The sequence below is a fragment of the Lemur catta genome, chromosome 2 (genome assembly GCF_020740605.2).
Source record: "Lemur catta isolate mLemCat1 chromosome 2, mLemCat1.pri, whole genome shotgun sequence".
NCBI lineage: Eukaryota > Metazoa > Chordata > Mammalia > Primates > Lemuridae > Lemur > Lemur catta.
In genome coordinates, this window is record NC_059129.1 from 51,689,294 (window position 1) to 51,710,080 (window position 20,787).

At 49.2% G+C, this 20,787-nt stretch overlaps 2 protein-coding genes across 5 annotated transcripts in view; one reads left to right on the forward strand and one right to left on the reverse strand.

The window, feature by feature from the left end:
• On the forward strand, nucleotides 1-20,380 carry PPP2R5D (protein phosphatase 2 regulatory subunit B'delta). The gene is made up of 16 exons (XM_045541972.1): nucleotides 1-200; nucleotides 4,911-4,988; nucleotides 14,893-15,097; nucleotides 15,309-15,508; nucleotides 15,596-15,706; nucleotides 15,833-15,925; nucleotides 16,355-16,485; nucleotides 16,621-16,680; nucleotides 16,772-16,880; nucleotides 17,073-17,126; nucleotides 17,435-17,605; nucleotides 17,707-17,834; nucleotides 18,510-18,611; nucleotides 18,707-18,779; nucleotides 18,922-19,038; nucleotides 19,185-20,380. The coding sequence occupies exons 1-16, from the start codon at nucleotides 174-176 to the stop codon at nucleotides 19,320-19,322; spliced, it is 1,797 nt and encodes a 598-aa protein (XP_045397928.1). The 5' UTR covers nucleotides 1-173; the 3' UTR covers nucleotides 19,323-20,380.
• Nucleotides 20,272-20,787, reverse strand: part of MEA1 (male-enhanced antigen 1) — a 2,062-nt gene continuing 1,546 nt past the window's right edge. For all 4 annotated transcript variants that reach the window (XM_045541983.1, XM_045541985.1, XM_045541986.1 and 1 more), the window contains exon 4: nucleotides 20,272-20,658. In XM_045541983.1, the coding sequence (XP_045397939.1) occupies nucleotides 20,507-20,658 (152 nt within the window). In that variant the 3' untranslated portion in view covers nucleotides 20,272-20,506. The remainder of the gene's footprint in view (nucleotides 20,659-20,787) is intronic.

Consider the following 20,787-nt stretch of genomic DNA (forward strand, 5'->3'; position numbering starts at 1 on the left):
TGGTTGTCAGGCAGGTTTGTAAGAGTTCGGGCCAATTGGAGGCGCAGACACCGCTCGACCCGGGCGCAGCGCGCAGGCGGTGGCGAAGAGACGCGGAGCGGGCCGAGTGCGGCCGAGCAAAGCCGGAGCCGGAGCGGGGCCGCAGGAGCCGGGCCGGGTCCGGACGGGCCGAGATGCCCTATAAACTGAAGAAGGAGAAGGTGAGCGTGGCCCTTTTCCCTGCGCCTCCGCCTTGGGGCCTGCGTGGAGCTCTGGGAGGGGCCCGAGCCAGGCCCGGGACAGCCCCAGACTGACCCTCCCGTCCGGCCCCCGCAGGACTCCTGGGGCCAGCCCTCCGCCCCCGCGGCTGGCAGCACCCCCAGCTGGTGCCGCAGCTAGGACAGCTCCCCCACCTTGTCCCAGAGAGATTCACCCCACATACACCTCCCTCCCTCCCTCCCTTCCTTCTCTTACCTCTGGCCCAGGGTAACCTCCTTCCTCCAGATCCGCTCCATTTCCAGGTCACTCCCCTGCTCCCCCAACCCCGCCCCCAACCCCAATCCCCCACCGATTTGGGACAGCCCTTCATCTGAAACTGCACCTCCCTCCAGAACTGCCCCCTCCCCCCGCCCTGCGCAGCCCCTTCGCTTCTCTTCTCATCAGCTTGGAACGGCCACCCCACAATCCCCTATAGCCCCTTCTCCCTCCACGCCAAGCCCCTGACCTAGAACAGTGCTGCTTTCTCTCTTCTCCGCCCAAATCTGGCCTAGGCCCCTCCCTCTAGTTCTTCCTTCACACACAAACTTGTAAGCTAGGACTGAGCCCTCCTTTCTGTTGATGGAACCTCAGACCGTCGGTGCTGGAAGGGACCTCTGAGCGCAGGCAGTATAATCCCTAGTGGTACAGATGAAGAAACTGAGGCCCCAACAGGGAAAGGGACTTGTCCAAGGTCACACAGCCTGCTGGAGGCCCAGCTGCAATATCAGATCTCCTGACTTAAAGGCCTCTTATGTACCAAAGCCCTCCTAACATCAACTGGCTCCCAGGTTCATCCTAGACCAGTCACCTTTCCTAATATGAGCAGGCTCCTCCCCTTACTCTAATCATAGGATAACCTTTGCATTTTTCCTTTTTTTTGCATCAGTGCTGGATTTCTGCCTTTCCTGAGCCACACTATCCTCAAATCAGGAATCAGAACTGTCAGATCAGTGTTCCTTCTCACCTTGCAGGCCAGACACCCCTGGACACCCGTGCCTTTGTCATGATGTCCTGACACAAGGCCATTTCTTAATGTTGCCTTCTTTCACCTTCCTCTTCTACCTCCATACCGCCTTCCCCTGTTCCTCATCCCTGCCTTTTTCTACCCTCTCTTTCCTGCTGTTGCTGAGGTCTGACTCAGAGGTGTGGTTCCTTTGAGGTACAGACTCACACAGAGGATGCTAGGATACCAGTTCCAGCCTCCCCCAGCTTCTCCTCTCCTGGGGCTAGCCCCTCATGGTGAGGGCTGGCTTGGGCCTGGTGTTCTGGCCACCTGCTTGATGACCCCAGAGGTATATTGCTTTCATTTGCTCTCTGATTGGCTGGGTTATTGAGCTGCCATCTCTGACCCTATCAGTCTAACTTTTTATCTTGGGGCCATTGTATGTTTGCCAGGCATCTCTGATTCTGGCTTGTCCCTATAACCTCTCAGGGCCTGAGATTCTGAGTATAGGGTTGGTGATGGTGTATGAGACATTGAACCTCCTGGGCTGATGAGCTGGACAGGGTTTTGTGCCCCTCCCAGGCCCTGTCCTTGGGGAGTGGGAATGCCAAGGTGGTTTGGGCAGCTTAGTTACAAGTGATGCACACAGAAGTCAGCCACACCAGGGGCTAAGCATTGTGGAATTCAGGGGAAGCTGGTGAGGTCCCCATTCATCTGTAGTTTTTAGTCTGATGGACCCGATGTTGTCCCACTTGCAGAAAGCCGTTGCCTTTTAGCTGATTGTGAAGAAGAGAAATTCTTAATTAGACTTGCTAGAATTGTGGGTGCAAGTAATTGGTTGGGAAATGGTATTGGAAGGATTGGGGTGCATGGAGCCAGGCATAACTCTGAACTCCCTATAAGGTTTAACTTTCTGCCCTTGATTTTTGGCTGCATTTAACCACCTTCAATGGTTGGCAAGTTCTGAGGAGGAGTGGGGTGACAGTGTGACTGAGGTTTGCCTGGATGGGATGGGGGGTCAGAGGAGGGTGGGTGGGTGGAGGATCTTTACTGCTTATTCATCACCTGTCCCCTTTCTCCTTCACATCTGCTGGTCCCAATCCTGGCCATCCTTCACAGCCTCCTCCCGGAGCCTTTCTGAACCCTCAGTCAGGAGTGAGCTCTCCCTCCTTTCCTGGATTTGCAGAACTCTTGGTAGGCCACTTATGGCCCTTTTTTGTTTGGCCTTGGACTGGAATTCATTGTGGACAAGTCTCTTCTTTCCCCTTGAGATAATAACTAAGCTCCATTTTGGTTTGGCACCTCCCTTGTACATAGTTGGTGCTTAGTGGACAGGTGCTAGGTCAGGTTCTTGGGGCGATTTGCATCCCTCCCCTGCCCTCATGTTCTGATCTGGGTATTATCTCTTTTATGTTCCTGAGTGGGGTGCCCCTGCTCCCTCCCACTTTCTTCTTGTTGATAATAATAGTAATAACATTGACCAGCATTAGAGTTTTCATGTGTTAGACACTATGCTAAGGGAAGTGGGTACGATGATTGTCGTTATTTAATAGATGAGGAAACTGAGGCTCAGAAAAGCTAGAAAACTTGCCCATGATTATATGGCTAGTAAGAGGTGGGCCCAAAACACAGGGCTGGCTCCAAACCCTACCATTCTTATAACCATGGTGCTGTGCAGTGCCTTAAGTGTGTGCATTTCACCTGTTCTGCGGGAGCCAGGGAGCAAGGGTTGTGGGCCTGGTTCCCCCATGCCCACTCACACCCACACACCAAGGCAGCTGGATCTCTCTTAGGCACATTCCCTGAGAGAGATGTCTGAGACATCATGCTGAGCGCTGTGGGGTGGGTGGAGGGGTACAAAAAAGAATAAGCAGCTTGCGATCAAGTAGAGAGATGAGACATGTACTAAGATGGGTCAGCTTTGTCCAAGGGGCCTATGTCTGGGGTATATGCAGACAGACATCTCAGTGTTGTGTCCTTCCTGCACCCTCCCATCCTTTTTCTCTCCACCCCAAGCTCTGAACCACTGATAACTGGTCAGTGTGGCTAGCTGGGTCAGTAGGCAGCGGGAGAGTGCTCAGCCTAAAGAAGGGATCCTTTCCCCCTCGTGCTACTGTGTGGAGCTGCTCCACACCACACCTTTCTTCCTCCCCACCCACAAGAAGCCTTCCCCCTATTCCAGCCCACACAGAGCTCTCTTCTTCCTGAAATCCTTTTGCCCCCATAGTCACAATCACTCGATTTAACACTTCTCACTGAAGGGGCTTGGCTGCTATTGAATTGCAGAATCTCAGAGCTGGAAGTGATTTCCAAGATTCTCCAATCCAGTCCTCATTTAAGGCTTGAATCACTTTTGCAGCATGCCTTACATGAGGTCACCCAGCCTCTGCTTGAATGCTCTCAGGGTTGGGGAGCTTTCATCTTCACTAGGTAGCCAGCTTTTGTGCAACTGCTCCATGAGAAAATTCTTCCTTGTTTGGAGCTTCAGCCTGTCTTCCTGCAACTTCAGTCCACTGCTCTACTGCCTCTGGGTCCATGGACAAGTTGCATCTTCAGTCCACATGGCAGCCCTTCATTTGTTTAAGACCCATCTTGCTCCCCATCCCCCATGACTCCTCCCTTCCATTGTTAACTATCGGAGTTCCTGCAGCTGTTGCTCTTGGGACATGCTTTTGAATCCACTCCCAGTGTGGGTTGCATTTCCCCCTAAGAAAAACTGGGATTTGTCATTGCTCCTCCCAAAGCCTGATGATCACAACTGAACCAGATCCTCCAGGATCGCCCTGTCAGTGCCAAGCACTCTGCACAGGTCTGTTAACAGGATGGAAGGTCATGTAAGCTACTGTGGCACCCAGGGCACACAGATGATTTGTGTTGTGCTTCCAGTCAGACCTAAATCCCCAAGTCTTTTTCACATTTTCCCCATCCTGTCCCTGTGCAGTTGCTTTTTTTGGCCCTTAGCATAGGAAGAGATGCTGGGCAGGCCAGGGCTCTGAGCCACTGCCAGGTTCCCAAGTGAGACTTCAGACTAGTGCTCACTCTTTGTAACAATTAAGGGCTTTATCCCATCCCTGTCCCAGTGTTTGTCAACCAAAGTGCTCTTGGCATTTTAGGTGGGACAATTCCTGTACCTGTTACCATCCCTGGGGCCTCCTGATGAAATGCCAGTAGCACCCTCTTGTCTGGGTGCTATTTGTGACATCAAAAAATGCCTTCCAGTCTTCCCAGATGGCCCTGAGGGGAAAGTGCTTTTTCCCTTCCCTCCAGAATGGAAGGCTCATGCGGGGGTATAGTTCAGTGGTAGAGCATTTGACTGCAGAATGGAAGGCTCTGACACTTCTCTGACCACTTTTGCCAGAAGCCAATCTGAGCAGCTCATTCCCTGATAGTTAAGCCTTCTCACCTGGTTCTGACCTGACTGAAGGCCCTCTCAGGCCCAGCTTCTGCACCAGCCTGGTGAGGTGAAAGATGAAAGAGCATTCTCATGCTTAATTAGAGTGTGTTAGGGATGACTTCCTAACCAGATTCTAAACTCCTTGGAGGGGCTGAATCTGCCTTTGTCTCTTTGTATATACACCCCCCCACCAGGCACAAGGTAGGTTCTGACTGATTGATTGATTGATTGATTCAATTGGATAGAAGATAATTGCAACAAAGGTCTAAGGGGTCCAGATAAGGCCTCTCCCTTCCCCTGGCATCTACTAACCCTACCTCCATCTTTTCCCTGCAGGAACCCCCCAAGCTTGCCAAAGGCACGGCCAAGCCCAGCAGTTCAGCCAAGGATGGCGGAGGCGAGAACACCGAGGAGGTAATGAATGTAGGCACAGCCTTAGTTGTAGAACAGGTGCCAGCTTCAACTCTTTGATGGCTAGTGGGGTAAGGGATCCCAGGGCCCAGAAGTTACCTAGGCAGAAGGGAAAGAAGCTTCTATAGCCTAGGAGGGACCTGGACAGCCTATCTAGACTGCCCTCAAGCAAGATTTCCCTTTGGCTGGTGTAGACCACATAAGCTGTCTGAGTCTTCAAACTCCCCAGAGATTCCTATGAGAATTGTTTCTCTGTCTATCAATTCTGAGTGTTCAGAATTCCTTTTTGTTAGGGCAAAAAGCAGGGGGGTCTGGGGTCCTGGGGAGAAGGGGAAAAGTCCACAGGTGCTTGATTGGGTGATAAGTGACTTCAGCATGGCTCTAGGTGGGGCAGGGGGTTGGGAGTGGCTGGTGTCCCTGGACTACCCTTAGTCTCGATCAAATGGGAGTATGACTGAAGGACAGTCCTGAGCAGAGGTCAGTACAACTCAGCAATCTCGGGCTATAAAGCAATAAACGGCAAGCTGAGAGAGCACCAGAGTGGGGAGGGACTTAAGGAAGTCCAGAGCATGCCCATGAAAGTTTGAGGGTGTGCATAGTGGGTGATTTGGATGGCAGATCATCTCGTGAATATGTCCAGTGAGCACCCACCACATCCTACCTGGAAGCTGGTGATCGGTGCTTTCTCTGCTTCCTCCTTCCTGTGTTATGGGCAGGTCTTGTGGTTTTTTGGGAGAAGAGATTGATTAACAAGTGTTTGGGGTCAACTATTTTAGGTTTTTCTGGGTACTTCTGGTCCCTATCACCTCTAAGAAGATCCGAGTATTTTCACACCTGTGACCATTGTTTTAGGCCTCACTTGAGTAATCAGAAGAAGGATAGGTTTTCCTTGTTTTACGGATGTGTAAGTTGAGGACCACGGAAGAGAAGTTACTTCCTCTGCCTTATAGAGTAGTCTGAATGTCTGGAGTAATCCTTATCACTCGGTACTGTGGCCATTTGTTCCCATCTGCTTCTCTCCCACCACTGCAAACTGTAGGGAGGGACCTGTGTATTACTCTGTGTTGCTTCTTCCCCACACCTGTGTCATCATGCACTTGGTTCATAGTAAGTGCTTCTGGGAAGACACTCTGGGCTCTGTCTCCTCTTCAAGAATGAGGACATTTGTGGGCCCCACAGGGAAGGTGGTTGGGAGCTGGCAATTGACATTTGAAGCAGAAAGAGAGACTTAGAAACAGCATTTAAAGGGAGAGAAGGGAATATTCAGGGGGCCGTTCCTACCTTTTGCCTCACTCCTACTTCTTTAGTTATTAGATAGATTGGGTGTCATTTCCTTAAAGCAGCCTTCTTTGGCCAATCACCCCCAATCCCAAGATGTGGTCAGGGTTCCTGTTAGTTGCTCTTTTGGCACCCAGTACTATGGTAGCACCTAATCACAACTTTAATTAAATATGAATAATTCCTTGTGACTTCGTAATTTATCAGCTGTCTCCTGTATTAGCTCAGGAGCTCCATGAGGCTTTGGTTCACTGCTGACGGGCCTGGTACGGCGGGGCCACCCAGCATTTGAATGCATTAGTGAGTGAATAAGTAAATGAGTGAATGAATAAATGAACCAACTTCAGATTAGAGCTGGAAAGGACCTTAGGGTCTAACCCTCTCATTTCATAGATGGGAAAATGAAGGCTTGTACAGGTTAAGAAGTATGCTGAGGCTGGGCACAGTGGCTCATGCCTGTAATCCTTGCACTCTGGGAGGCCGAGGCGGGAGGATCGCTTGAGGTCACGAGTTCAAGACCAGCCCAAGCAAGAGCGAGACCCGTCTCTAATAAAAATAGAAAGAAATTAGCTGGACAACTAAAAATATATAGAAAAAATTAGCCCAGCACGGTGGTGCATGCCTGTAGTCCCAGCTACTCGGGAGGCTGAGGTAGTAGGTTTGCTTGAGCCCAGAAGTTTGAGGTTTCTGTGAGCGAGGCTGATGCCACGGCACTTGAGCATGGGCAACAGAGCAAGACTCTGTCTTAAAAAAAAAAAAAAAAGAAGTATGCTGAGACCAACTGCCAGTTTCTCCACTGCCTTTTGGACAAATACGCCCAAGGTAGTGGGTCTGTTTCAAGCCCTCTGGAAAAAGAAGGTATTGAGTTCACCTTGGGCTGTTTTGTGAAAGGCTGGTCAGGGCTCACCTATATGAGGCAGCTGCAGGAATTCTGCTCTGTGACTTGCCAGAAACGCACCCATACATGGGATGGAAGGGAGATACTGGAGAAGTTGGGGCCAGGCTGTGAGGCTGTGGTCTTCAGAAGTTGTTTGGCACAGTCCTTCTCTTGCCTTTTTTCTAGTCCAGAATTTTGGGCTCTTCCAGCCATATTTGCTCTGTGTCAAGCATTTACCAGCCTTTCTAATTGATCTAATAATTATAGCAGCCAACATTTATTTTACTGAGCAGTTACTTTGTATTAGTTTCATAGGGCTGCCATAACAAATTACTACCAATTGGGTGGCTTAAAGCAACAGAAATTTATTCTCTCACAGTTGTGGAAGCCAGAAGTCTGAAATCAAGATGTCAGCAGGGCTATGTCCTTCTGAGGTTCTAGGGAAGAATCCATTCCTTGCCTTTCTCCTAGCTTCTCATGGCTTTCAGCAATCTTTGGCATTCCTTCACTTGGATCACTTCAGTCTCTGCCTCTGTCTTCACACAGCATTTTCCCCATGTGTCTTTGTCTAAATTTTCCTCTTGTAAGGATACCAGTCATATTGGACTTAGGGCTCACCCTAATCCAGTATGACCACTATTTAACTTGATTACATCTGCAAAGACCCTGTTTCCAAATAAGGTCACATTCACATATTTTGAATGGACATGAATTTGGTGGGACACCATTCAACCCAGTACACTATGCACCAGGCACTGTGTTAAATACTTAGCATGCATTGTCTCATTTAACCTTTACAACACTCCCGAGGTTGTTCAGTTATTATCATCCTCATTTTACAAATGAAACTGAGGCATAAACCTCTTTAAAGATTTTGTTGTCGTTGTTTGGTTTTGTTTTTTTGAGACAGAACCTTACTCTGTCAACCTGGCTAGAGTGCAGTGGCATCATCATAGCTCACTGCAACCTCAAACCTCAAGCGATCCTCCTGCCTCAGCCTCCCAGGTAGGTGGGACCATAGGTGCACACCACCTCGCTTAGCTAAGTTTTTTAATATTTTTTTTGTAGAGATGGGGGGTCTCGAACTCCTGACCTCAAGCCATCCTCCCACCTCAGCCTCCCACAGTGCTAGGATTACAGGCGTGAGCCACCATGCCTGGCCTTAAAGATGTTAAATAGCTTTTACTGAGTAAAGGCAGAGCTGGAATTCTACCCAGGTCTGTGTGGCTCAGGAGCAGGTTCTCTTGTGGTCTTAATGAGTGATATGCTGGTTCTAAGATTCTAGAAGAGAATCCTAGAATGAAAAGGAGGCTTGGGAGATGAGTTGAGATTCCCTGTGACCTGCTTCTGCAGGTAAGGGTCTTTCCTGATCTGCCTCTGGAGAAAATAATTCAGTGTTGTGGACTCTTCTGTGTGCTGTGCCTTGTCTTAAGTTCTGGGAGCAGGGACAGAAGGAAGAGGAAATTATCCCAGTCTCCCCCACTTTAGCTTGTCCCCCCTGAGGCCAGAGTTGTTACCCTAAAAGCCTTTTTGGGCTTATCAGTCCTCTACTTAAAAACTTCTCTTGGCATGTCATTTTTTACAAGTTAAAATCCAAACTTGAAAGGCGTGGCACCCTTGGCCCTTCTGAGCTGGTCCCATCCCATTCTTCTATTACCTATCCTGGCTTCTTGTCCCACTGAACTTCCCGTCTTCTGATATGACAAGCCCTTTTATGATCAGAGCCCTCATAGATGTGGCTCCATTGGCCTGGGCTGCCTTATTTCTCTCCTTTCTATTTTTGCCTATAAAACTCATGTTTATCCTTTAAGAGCCAGGTCAAAAGCCACTTCTTCAGGGACATTTTCCCTAATTTTTCCAGGCAGAGTTTGTAACTCAGCCTTCTATGTTCCTATATCCTTTGTGGCTCTCTGTTCTTGCATTTCCCTTGTACTATTAGCTGCTATTGTATCTGTCTCACCTACTGGACTGTGAGCTCTTTGAAAGCAAGGGCCATGTCTTAGTCACTTTTTAATCTTTTTTTTAATGGTGTAGTATTTACATATAAACTTTTAATCTTTAATGCTTAACATGATGTTTAGTGAATAAATGAAGGAAGGAAAGAATTAAGCATAGCTAGATAGAGCTCTAGATGTCACCATGGGAGAGACTGCCTCTGTGATTTTGGGGGGTTTTAAGCTAAAATGATCTTCATCTATTAGGCTAGTTAGTTCATTATGGAAAAGATATAACATTAAATCTTTGCATTTTTTTCTGTTAATTTTATGTTTCATCTTTCTCCTATACTCCCTATAGTGTTTAAATTATATTTCTAGCTCTTATTTATATTTAAATATTTGGGTTTAATTATTAGTGGTGGCTGTGTTAGGATCAGGTTGGGCCAGGATTGGTTCAGAGTGGGCAAGTTTACTTGGCATTTCCTGAGTGTGAGCACGGTGCATAAATTGAGAGTGGTACTCAACTGCTGGAGGCCTGAACCTAGGAAGGCTTCTTGGAGTATGGATCCTGCTGAGAGTTTGGAAGTAGAAGAAAAAGGTACTTCAGGCAGGGGAGATGGCCTCTACAGAGTCCCAGAAGTGGGACTGGGCAGGACAAAGTAAGAAGTGGAGGGCAGATTGGCCAGCTTGCCTTTGGTCAGTGTCCACCCCTGCTGTGATGCCTGCAGACGCTTCTCAGGGGACTCACTTGGTTTCTACCCCCAACCCAGGTGGGTGGGGGAGAAGTCAGAGGCTGGAGCTTTTAGGAGAAGCAGTTGAACTTGTGAGTTGAAGTGAGTGGCTGACATATCTGCAATCTCCTTTCCGGCAAGCATGTCTCCTAGTGAAGGGTGAACAGGCAGTGGATGCCTCACTGGGGATTGGCAGCCAGGGGCTTTGCTGGCTGACCAGCCTCTCAGATGCTTCTTGTATCTGGGGCCTGGGAGCCAGTGGTCCTTATAAGACCAGGGTGGCCCAGTGGAGTTGGGGCAGGGCAGACTAAGCCCACTAAGCTGCTCCCGGCCACTCTAGCCTTCAATAACAAAATCGTAGTGTGGAAGGAACCTTAGGCATCAGCTTTTTGGGTGGCTTTTTGGACATTATTTTTTTTAGCCGTACAACCCTCTATTCTCTTTTGAAACCTTCCTTGGAGAATGGTTGGAAAACCACTGATCTAGTCCAACCCCCTCCTTAATGGCAGAGAAAATTAAAGGCCTGCTTTATCCCTTCTGGGAAGAATGCCTCCTTTCTCTGGCTGTCCCCTCAGTATGATGTTCATGGAGGTGCAGGGTGTCTGCATCTTACCTGGGAGGACAGAGACAGACATGTTCTTCCTTGGAGTCCTGTTTTCAGGCTGGCACCAAGTGCCTTACCCTAGTATCACTGATGTTGCTCCCTCCTGACTCTGCTCCTGATGCTATACAGAGCTCTATTCTGAGGGCTCCTGAGTTGGGACAGGAGAGGAAAGGCCTGTAGGGAAGAGCCTGGGCAGGAACTGAGGGCCTTGGCTCCTGGTCAGTCATCCAACCAAACATTCATTGAAGGCCTGTTAGGTGCCAGTGCTGGGGGGACCCAGAGGGGCACAAACCAGGGCCCTGGCTCTCAAGGGACTTGCCATCTCGTCAAGGGGATGGCACATGAACAGACTGAGCAAGAGGTGTCACTAGGGCATGCATAATCACAGAGCCAGTGGAATAGACAAGTAGAATTGGGGGTGGGAGGTGGGCACCTAAGGGCTGGAATGATCTGAGAAGACTTCTTGGAAGAAGGTGGGACTTAAGCTGAGTCTGGAAAGATGCAGTGATTTTTTATGTCCCCCATTTTCTTTTTTTTCCCCCAGGGGCAGGGCAGGGGGAGGGGCAGGGGTCCCCCATTTTCAAAGGAGGAGGACAATGGACTCAAAGGAACATTTGAGGTATGCTAGCTTAAGAAGGAATTTTCAGGCTACATTCCTAAAATCCAGGTATAGGAAATAATAATAATAGTATTATAGTTGTAGTAGAAGACAATCCTATAAAATGCTTCTTATGTGCCATGTACTGTTCATTTCAATCCTTATTATAGCCCTATAAGGTAGGTTCTATTGCTATCCCCATTTTACAGATGAGGAAACTGAGGCACAGAAAGGCTATATGACTTTTTGGAGGTTGCACAGCTAGTAAGCGGCAGAGCCAGGAGTCAAACCCAGGCAGGGAGTCTGGCCTGAGTGTGTTCTTGAGAACTGAGCTTCACAGAGAATGTTCTGGTTGTTCCTAAGGCAGGGAAATAGAGGCCTGAAGCAGGGGAGGGTCTGGAGGCACACCAAGCGCTGGTCCCCCAACCTTCTGCCTTCTTCCCACCATCACTCCCCAAGGTGTGACTCATCTGCCATAAGTAGACAGGGAGACCCCAGACTGTGGGGTGTCTTGCCTTGTCTAACTAGAGTCACACTGGCTTAGTGCTGGTAACACAGGAGAGGGGTGTCATGACTGACTGCTTCCAACCCCCTTCCTCGTTCCCGTAGTCAAGCTGTTGTGAGGCAGAAGAGAAAGCAAGATAGCCAGAGTAGTAATGAGCCACACTGACCCACAGTCCTGCCCAGATTGAACCTAGTGCTCCTCTTCTATTCTCTCATCCCCAGATAGGTCACAAGCATGATGTAATTGTTTTATAAAAAATTCAGAGTATGCAAAAGATAATATCTCTGTCTTCCTCCGCTCTCCCATCCCAGAGGATTTCAAATTCTTCCATTCTTATGGTAAGGAGTAAGAGTTTGGGGTCAACAATAAGTTAGGGTATACTTTAACTAGAAGAGTGGAACTGGAATGTTCCTGACACAAAGAAATGATAAAGGCTTGAGGTGATGGATACCCCAGTTACCCTGATTTGATTAATACACATTGTATGCCTGTTATCAAAATATCACATGTACCCCATAAATATATATACTATTATGTACTGATAATTACAAATAAAAGATTAACCAAAAAAAAAGAATTTGAGATAGGGTTGGAAAGAAGAGGGGATGGCAGGTATGAAGACAGCAGGTCACCTTTTCCTGTGGCATAGGTACCCAGCTGGACATGGACTTTCTCCTCCATCCTAGGGCAGTCTCTGGTTGGGGACAAGGGCTGTCCTGGAGCTCAGCCTCTCTTCTCTCCCAACAGGGGGTTACCTGGACAGTCCAGGAATGTCTGTGGGCAGACAGCCCTACAAACACCTGTGTTTAGGCTTTGGAAAATGGGCTTCATGGGGCTCTAACACCCACGTCTGGGGGATAGCTGTATTTTCCACATTATAAAAGCAGTGTCAGCTTGTAGAAAATTTAGAAAAGTGGAAAAAAGTAATCTATAATTCCGTTACTATAGGAGATAGTCATTAACACAATGGTGGACTTGTTCTTCCCTTTTCTGAACCTAGTTTTTAGTTCTGTGCATGTTTTAATGTGGGTGAGCTCATTTTGCACATATAGTTTGTATTGTCCTTATTTAACTTAGCATAGGAAGCAATTTTCTGTCAATTATGTAGTTTTAGGCTTTTTGTTTTATTATACATTTTTATCATTATAACCAGGCTCAGTGGCTCACACCTATAATCCTAGCACTTTGGGAAGCTGAGGCAGGAGGATTTTTTTGTTTTTTTTTTGTAGTTGGAGAATGAGGAGGGGGGTTCAATTTTGTTTTTTTGTTTTTTTTTTTTTTTTACCTGGAGCCATGCCCAAGAAGCCTTGAGCAGTGGACTCCTCTTTTTTTTTTTTTTTTTTAAGACAGAGTCTCACTCTGTCACCCTGGGTAGACTGCAGTGGCATCGTTGTAGCTCACTGCAGCCTCAAACTCCTGGGCTCAAGCCATCCTCTTGCCTCAGCCTCCCAAGTAGCTGTGACTACAGATGTGCACCACAGTGCCTGGCTAATTTTCTATTTTTTTTTTTTTTTGGTAGAGATGGGGTCTCACTCTTGCTCAGGCTGGTCTTGAACTTCTGAGCTCAAGCTGTCATCTCGCCTCGGCCTCCCAGAGTGCTAGGATTATAGGGGTGAGCCACCACACCCAGCCAGATCTCTTGAGGCCAGGAGTTTGAGACCAGCCTAAACAAGCAACATAGTTTGACCCTGTCTCTACAAAAAAATTTAAAAAATTAGCTGGGCATGGTAGCATGCACCTGTAATCTTAGTTACTTGGGAGGCCGAGGTAGGAGGAGAATCACTTGAGCCCCAGGAGTTTGAGGTTACAGTGAGCTATGATGATGTCACTGCACTCTAGCCCGGGCAACAGAGTGAGACTGTGTCTCTTTTTTTGTTTGTTTGTTTGAGACAGAGTCTGGATCTGTTGCCCAGGCTAGAGTGCCGTGGCATCAGCCTAGCTCACAGCAACCTCAAACCCCTGGGCTCAAGCAATCCTCCTGCCTCAGCCTCCCGACTAGCTGAGACTAAATTATCACCATGATAACTCAGACATTCAGAACATCGATAACACTATTGAGCTTGTAATGAAAAGTGCAGCCCCTACCCCAGGCCACTCTGCTTCCATTGCTCTGTGGCAGCCACTTTCCACTGCAAGCTCTTTTCTCAGAGATTGAGTTTTATATTTCCAAATTAGATTCTTTTACTACTTAAAAAAATTTTTTTTTGAGATTTAGATATTATCTATTGACTTTCTATTGTGGAAAATTAAGGCCTCAGTGTTCTTATGCCTCTACGCAGATATTTCTCCTCCTCCCAAAAAATACTTATCACCAATTTGGGGTCAATTACTATAAAATATTTTTCACAGCTGAATATATTTTTCACAGCTGTGATTACATTTATTACATGCTTTTCATAAACATAATTTTAACTCCATGATTTTCCATTTATTTATTTGTTTTATGTTATAGATGAGGCTGTTAAAAGTATTTGTGCACAAAACTTTTTATAAAATTTAGGATTCTTTTTTGGGGGGAGACAAAGTCTTGCTCTGTTACCCAGGCTAGACTGCAGTGGCGTCATCATAGCTCACTATAACCTCAAATTCCTGGGCTGAAGCAATCCTCCTGCCCCAGCCTCCCGAGTAGCTAGGACTACAGGTGCGTGCCACCATTCCCAGCTAATTTTTTTATATTTTGTAGAGATGGGGTCTCACTCTTGCTCAGGCTAGTCTTAAACTCCTGACCTCAAGCAATCCTCCTGCCTCCGCCTCCCAAAGTGCTCAGATTATAGCTGTGAGTCACTGTGCCTGGCCAAAATTTAGGATTTTTATTAAGCTAAATTTCTAGTAGTTAAACTACTGAGGCATGGGAATTAGTTTCCTTCCATTACCTTTTAATTGAAGAATGTTACACATTCAATAAAGTAATCTTAGGTGCACTGCTCAAGGAATCTTTGGGTGTGTGGTATGTATATGCTGTGCCCCACCTCCTAGATCCAGTCAAGATGTAGAGTGTTTCCATTACTCAGAGGTTCCTCATGTCTTTTTTCAGTCCGTACCCCCCACCACTGGCAAGATAACCACTTTTCTGACTTCTCTATCAATCCATCAAATAGTTTTGCCTGTTCATGAACTGGAATGGACATTTTGAAGGCTCTTGATACACAGGCACTGGGCATCATTTTGGCAGACGTGACTACTTGACTGTTTCTTGCCAGGGCTACAACCCATAGTTATCTCTATGATCCTTGCCTAAGCACCTTCAAGGCAGGAGACAGCTATTCGCTGCCCAGGCCTGTATAGGCACAAACAGCCTGGGGGGTGGGGGAGACCCAGGCACAGGGTGGGAGGCATATCTTGGAGAGTGGATTTCAACGGATTACTTGTTTCACCAGGCCCAGCCGCAGGCCCAGCCGCAGGCCCAGCCCCAGCCACCATCATCCAACAAGCGCCCCAGCAATAGCACGCCACCCCCTACACAGCTCAGCAAAATCAAGTACTCAGGGGGGCCTCAGATTGTCAAGAAGGAGCGACGGCAAAGCTCCTCCCGCTTCAACCTCAGCAAGAACCGGGAGCTGCAGAAGCTTCCTGCCCTGAAAGGTACTTACAGATGGTCAGGGAGCTGTGGTACTGAACCTAGGGGGTACAGGGCATTGGTGGGATTGAGGTTTTGGGGTATTTTGGGGGGAAGGGAGTTCCAGAGAATGTGAGGGAGCAGGATGCTGGCAGGGTGGGCTAAGGGAAAGCTGTGGAAGGCAAGCAGGGCATGGCAGTGAAGGGAGGAGAACCTGACCTGCTGGGCCCCCCACAGATTCGCCAACTCAGGAGCGGGAGGAGCTGTTTATCCAGAAGCTACGCCAGTGCTGTGTCCTCTTTGACTTCGTGTCAGACCCACTCAGTGACCTCAAATTTAAGGAGGTGAAACGGGCAGGACTCAACGAGATGGTGGAGTACATCACCCATAGTCGTGATGTCGTCACTGAGGCCATTTACCCTGAGGCTGTTACCATGGTGGGCACAGGGAAAGGACGCAGGGGGCAGTGTGGGGTGGGGGGTGGAGAAGCCTGGACAGAGCTCCAACCTGGCCCTACCCTTCAGTTTTCAGTGAACCTTTTCCGGACGCTGCCACCTTCATCAAATCCCACAGGGGCCGAATTTGACCCAGAGGAAGATGAACCAACCCTCGAAGCTGCCTGGCCACATCTCCAGGTACCAGGGCAAGTGGGCGGCCTGGTCCTGGCTGCAGGGAATGGGAGCACTCTGAGGCCTGCAGCAAGCAGGTATCTCCCAGGCCTTGGGAATACCCCCTCAGTGGATGCTCCTTTCCCCCCACAGCTTGTGTACGAGTTTTTCTTACGTTTCCTGGAGTCTCCTGATTTCCAGCCAAACATAGCGAAGAAGTACATTGATCAGAAGTTTGTCCTTGCTGTGAGTCCCTGAGATTCCTGTCCTCCCCACCTCTTTCCATTCCATGGACTCTAGCCCCAAGCCCCACTCCCCTGTGTCCCAGCTGCTCTTTCCCCTTATGCTGACTATATTGGGCTTCAGCTGTGTCTGGCACAAGACTATGAAGAGTTAAAAAAAAAAAAAAACCTACTCTGCCCTTAAGGAGCTTCCAGCATGATAGAAGGAAACCAATAAGCAACACAGTACCCTCCACTCTCCCCAGTGGGGTATGTAAACACGCATACCCAACATCACTTTGGGTAGAGCAATGTAATAGAATTACGAGACTTGTCCCCACTGCCTCTCTCCAGAAAACCTCTGGGCTTCCCCTGGCAGGACCTGTGTCACCGTAGCCCCAGCCTTTCCCTGGCTGCTGCTTCACTTGCTGCCTTTCCTCCCTCCTACTCCCAGCTCCTGGACTTATTTGACAGTGAGGATCCTCGAGAGCGGGACTTCCTCAAGACCATTTTACATCGCATCTATGGCAAGTTTCTGGGGCTCCGGGCTTATATTCGTAGGCAGATCAACCACATCTTCTACAGGTGAGGCCAGGAGCCCAGGCTCAGGAGTAAAGTGAGCTTCTGCAGAGGTGGGGCAGGAGCAGGGAGGTAGGGGGGCTCTGCAGAATGCTGGAGGGACATCAGGGGTTGTCAGGAGAGCCCTTTTTCTTCCCTCAGGTTTATCTACGAGACTGAGCATCACAACGGGATTGCTGAGCTCCTGGAGATCCTGGGCAGGTGAGAGGTGGGGTTGGAGCACAGATGCCTGAAAAAGGTTGGGGGATTGGTGCATTCAACTTGGCCCTAACAAACCTCCGTTAATTCCTAGCATCATCAATGGCTTTGCCTTGCCCCTTAAGGAAGAGCACAAGATGTTCCTTATCCGTGTCCTGCTTCCCCTTCACAAGGTCAAGTCCCTTAGTGTCTACCACCCTCAGGTGAGCTGCCTTCCTCCTGATGATCCCTAACTCAGGCAGCAAAGAGGGGTGGGAAGGTAATCCAGCTGGGATAGGGGAGACATACGGAGCAGGTGGGATAATTCTTCCTCACACCTTTCCTACCATTCTGGGATCTTGTTTCTGTGCTGAGACCTGGGACCTGCCTCACCTTTCTACCTCAAATTTTTGCAGTTGGCATACTGTGTGGTACAATTCCTGGAGAAGGAGAGCAGTCTGACTGAGCCGGTAAATCCCTTTCTGGGCCCCAAGGTCTACCTCTTACTGTCACCAGCATCACTTGCCAGTCTGTTCCTATTGAGCAGTGCCTTAAGCAGGTGCTCAGGAGCACCTGATAGGTAACATGGCTTCCTCTCTGAAGGAACAGTCAAGCCTATATATACTTACAAAACAAATCCAAGCCAGAGAAACATGAGCAGTTAGCGGAGGTCATCTAAGCTGTGCCCACTGGGGGGCGGGAAGAGTGGGCAGGAAAGCTTCCTGGGGAACCACGCAGGTGTAGAGAATTGTATCCCCATGTCCTCCTCTTTTCACAGGTGATTGTGGGACTTCTCAAGTTTTGGCCCAAGACCCACAGCCCTAAGGAGGTGATGTTCTTGAATGAACTAGAGGAGATTCTGGACGTCATTGAACCTTCAGAGTTCAGCAAAGTGATGGAACCACTCTTCCGCCAGCTTGCCAAGTGTGTCTCCAGCCCCCATTTCCAGGTGAGACTCAGACCCAGCATATCCCAGTCCCTGCCTCCCAGAAACTGAGGTCTCCAGTGAAACAAACAATGCCCTCACTGCGTGCCACCTCTCCCCACCAGGTGGCAGAGCGGGCTCTCTATTACTGGAACAATGAGTATATCATGAGTCTGATAAGTGACAATGCTGCCCGAGTCCTCCCCATCATGTTCCCTGCACTCTACAGGAACTCCAAGAGCCACTGGAACAAGTAGGTTGCTGGGGTGGGGATCTGGTTTTGGAACCTTTGCGAGTGTGAAAGAACTAAGGAGCCAGGGGTCTTAAGCCAGTCAGTCAGCAAGGGGGACTGGTGCCCACGGCATATTGATAGGACCGTGAGGGACTGACTGGAGAAGAAAGATGCCCATGTGAGAGATCTCCAGGATACCAAACAGCAGGGTAGCAGCCTGCATCCTTAGGGCAGTTATTCTGCAGGTCACATCACAGCTTCGGAGGCATAATTCTATGCTATGGGAAGCTGATGTGATCCTCTTAGACAGTATGTGTAAAGAATCCTGGAGTGGTACAGACTTTTCTGCTAAAAGCAGGTACAGTGCGGTCTATGCAGATGCAGTCCAGCATGCTGCTGGGAGGCCATTAGTGTGTGTTAGAGACTGAGAAGTGGTGGGAACAAGGTAGGCCTAGGAGCATGGGGTGGGGAAAGGATGGACAGGTGGACCAATATTTATAAAGACCATGAAATGCCAGTCTCAAGTCACGTGACTTGGCCAGAGCTATCTGCTTATACTTTATAGAGGTTTATGAGGTGGGAGTAGTAAATCAGAAAACTCCTAGGGGGTGTCTCTGCTAAGAGAGAGCAAATTGGGGTCCTGGCACTAAGGGCAGGCCCTGGCCTCCTATACCTCATCTTTCTTCTGGGTGGCAGGACAATCCATGGACTGATCTATAATGCCCTGAAGCTATTTATGGAAATGAATCAGAAGCTGTTTGATGACTGCACACAACAATATAAGGCCGAGAAGCAGAAGTGAGTATCCCTCTCCCTGGGTGACTTTCATCTTCTACCACCAGCTCACATTGCTTCTCTTAAGCCCGGCCCCAATTCTACTTTTGCTCCCTTAGGGGCCGGTTCCGAATGAAGGAAAGGGAAGAGATGTGGCAAAAAATTGAGGAGCTTGCCCGGCTTAATCCCCAGGTGAGGTTTTTCTGCCACTGCTATGAACAGAGGGGCCCATGTTGAGTTGGGGAAGTTTGCTGGAGGAGGAACATGAGGCAAACAGGCCCACAAATGTCCGAAGTGGCTCTCACCGCTCATCCGTGCCTCCTCTCGCTCTCAGTATCCCATGTTCCGAGCTCCTCCACCGCTGCCCCCTGTATACTCGATGGAGACAGAGACCCCCACAGCAGAGGACATCCAGCTTCTGAAGAGGACGGTGGAGACTGAGGCTGTGCAGGTGGGAGGGCACAGGGGGTGGGGTAGATTCTAAATAGCTCTGGGAGGGAGAGGAGACAAGAGCAGCAGAGCCAAAGACTAATGGGAGGAAACAACAGAATCCACTGGGAACTGGTCACCATTCCTCTCCTCATTATCCACACACAGATGCTAAAGGACATCAAGAAGGAGAAAGTGCTGCTGCGGAGGAAGTCGGAGCTGCCTCAGGATGTGTACACCATCAAGGCACTGGAGGCGCACAAGCGGGCGGAAGAGTTCCTAACTGCCAGCCAGGAGGCTCTCTGACCCCCTCACCTTCCCACCACAGGGCCACAGCCCACTCAGCCCTGGGACGCTGCCCTAGCCCTCTACCCTATGTTCCCTACTGGCTGACTTGGGGCAAGGCAGCGCCTCTGTAGCTACTCTAGGGAGGGGATATGGGCACTTGAAGCAGGGACACCAACAGAGTGGTCCCTCTTCTCCACAAAATGTGTTCATGCCTCCCTGTGGCTAGTACAGAGAGGCTGAGCATTCAGATGCTCAGTGCTCAGACAGCCTGGGGATGCCTGTTCTCCTCCTGCTCCTAACCCCACAGCTACTTGAGGCTGCTCCGAGAAATACACAAACAGGAATTACATACGCTCCTCTATTCTTCCCTTCATTCCCATTTGAGTTCTCTCCTCTTCTCTCTCCCCTGCAGAGGCACGTAGGGAACAGCAGGAGATTATTCTCACCAAAGTTATGTCAAGCCCCATTGGCCCCTGGAGTGAGTAGCTGGAGGGAAGCCAACCCCCAGCAGCACAAATAGGCCCCCAGCCCCAGCAGTGTGCAGGCTGATGGGGTTATATTATGTCCTCTTACCCACCGCCTGACCAAGACAACACAGGAGGTCAAAAAGAGAAAAGTATATGCTATGGACAATAAGTGATGAATATAGGGCCCAGATGGACAAGAGGGGGGATGAGAAAATACCCTACCCTGTGCCCCCTCTTTGGTGAGTAGCAGCCCTGGGATCACAAACATGGAAGGGACCACCCTGGGGCTGACTGCTTTCCTATGCTATTGGTTCCCATAGCTAGAAAGAAGGAAGCAGGGAGCAGTGCCCCAAGCATAGCTCCCGCCAACACCTATTTATTTCCTGTTTTCTGCTGATGCTGGAAGGTCCCTCACTTGTCTCTTTTAGGACCTTGGAGGGGCAAGGGGCTGAGAAGGGCTGGACCCAGGTTCCAGGGGCACAGGCAGTTTGGCTTTTGGCTGTGTACATAGGGTGCTTTATTCTCCACAGACTGATACATGCTAAGGTGGGTTGGGCTTGGGCCGATGTCCCCTTATGTACAGAACTGAATAAAGTGGGTCTCTGAGAAGAAGTCTGATTTGCCTTGATGTGGAAAGGGAGATAGGATGGAGATGGACATTGCAACCAGGGATGTGTTCAGTCCTCTGCTGGTTCTGGCATGGAATGTAGGGAGATAAGGCAGCTCTCAGTGTGGTCACTTCCAGGCAGGAGACGCCTGCCGGGCTTGGAGGGCTTTCTGTACCACATCTTCCCACTGGGCGTCTGATATCTCCCGAGCCCAGGCAGGAACTCCTGGTGCAGGCAGGCTTACTCCAGCCATCGTCCTTTTCACCAGCTCTACGTGTTCTGAAATCATAGCCAGAGACCAGTTAGGGGATAGAAACAATGGGACAAGTTGCCCTTCCCAATCCTTGAACCAACCCAGAGCCTTTGGGCTGGTGGGGATCACCAAATCCATCTTGTTATGTCTAGACA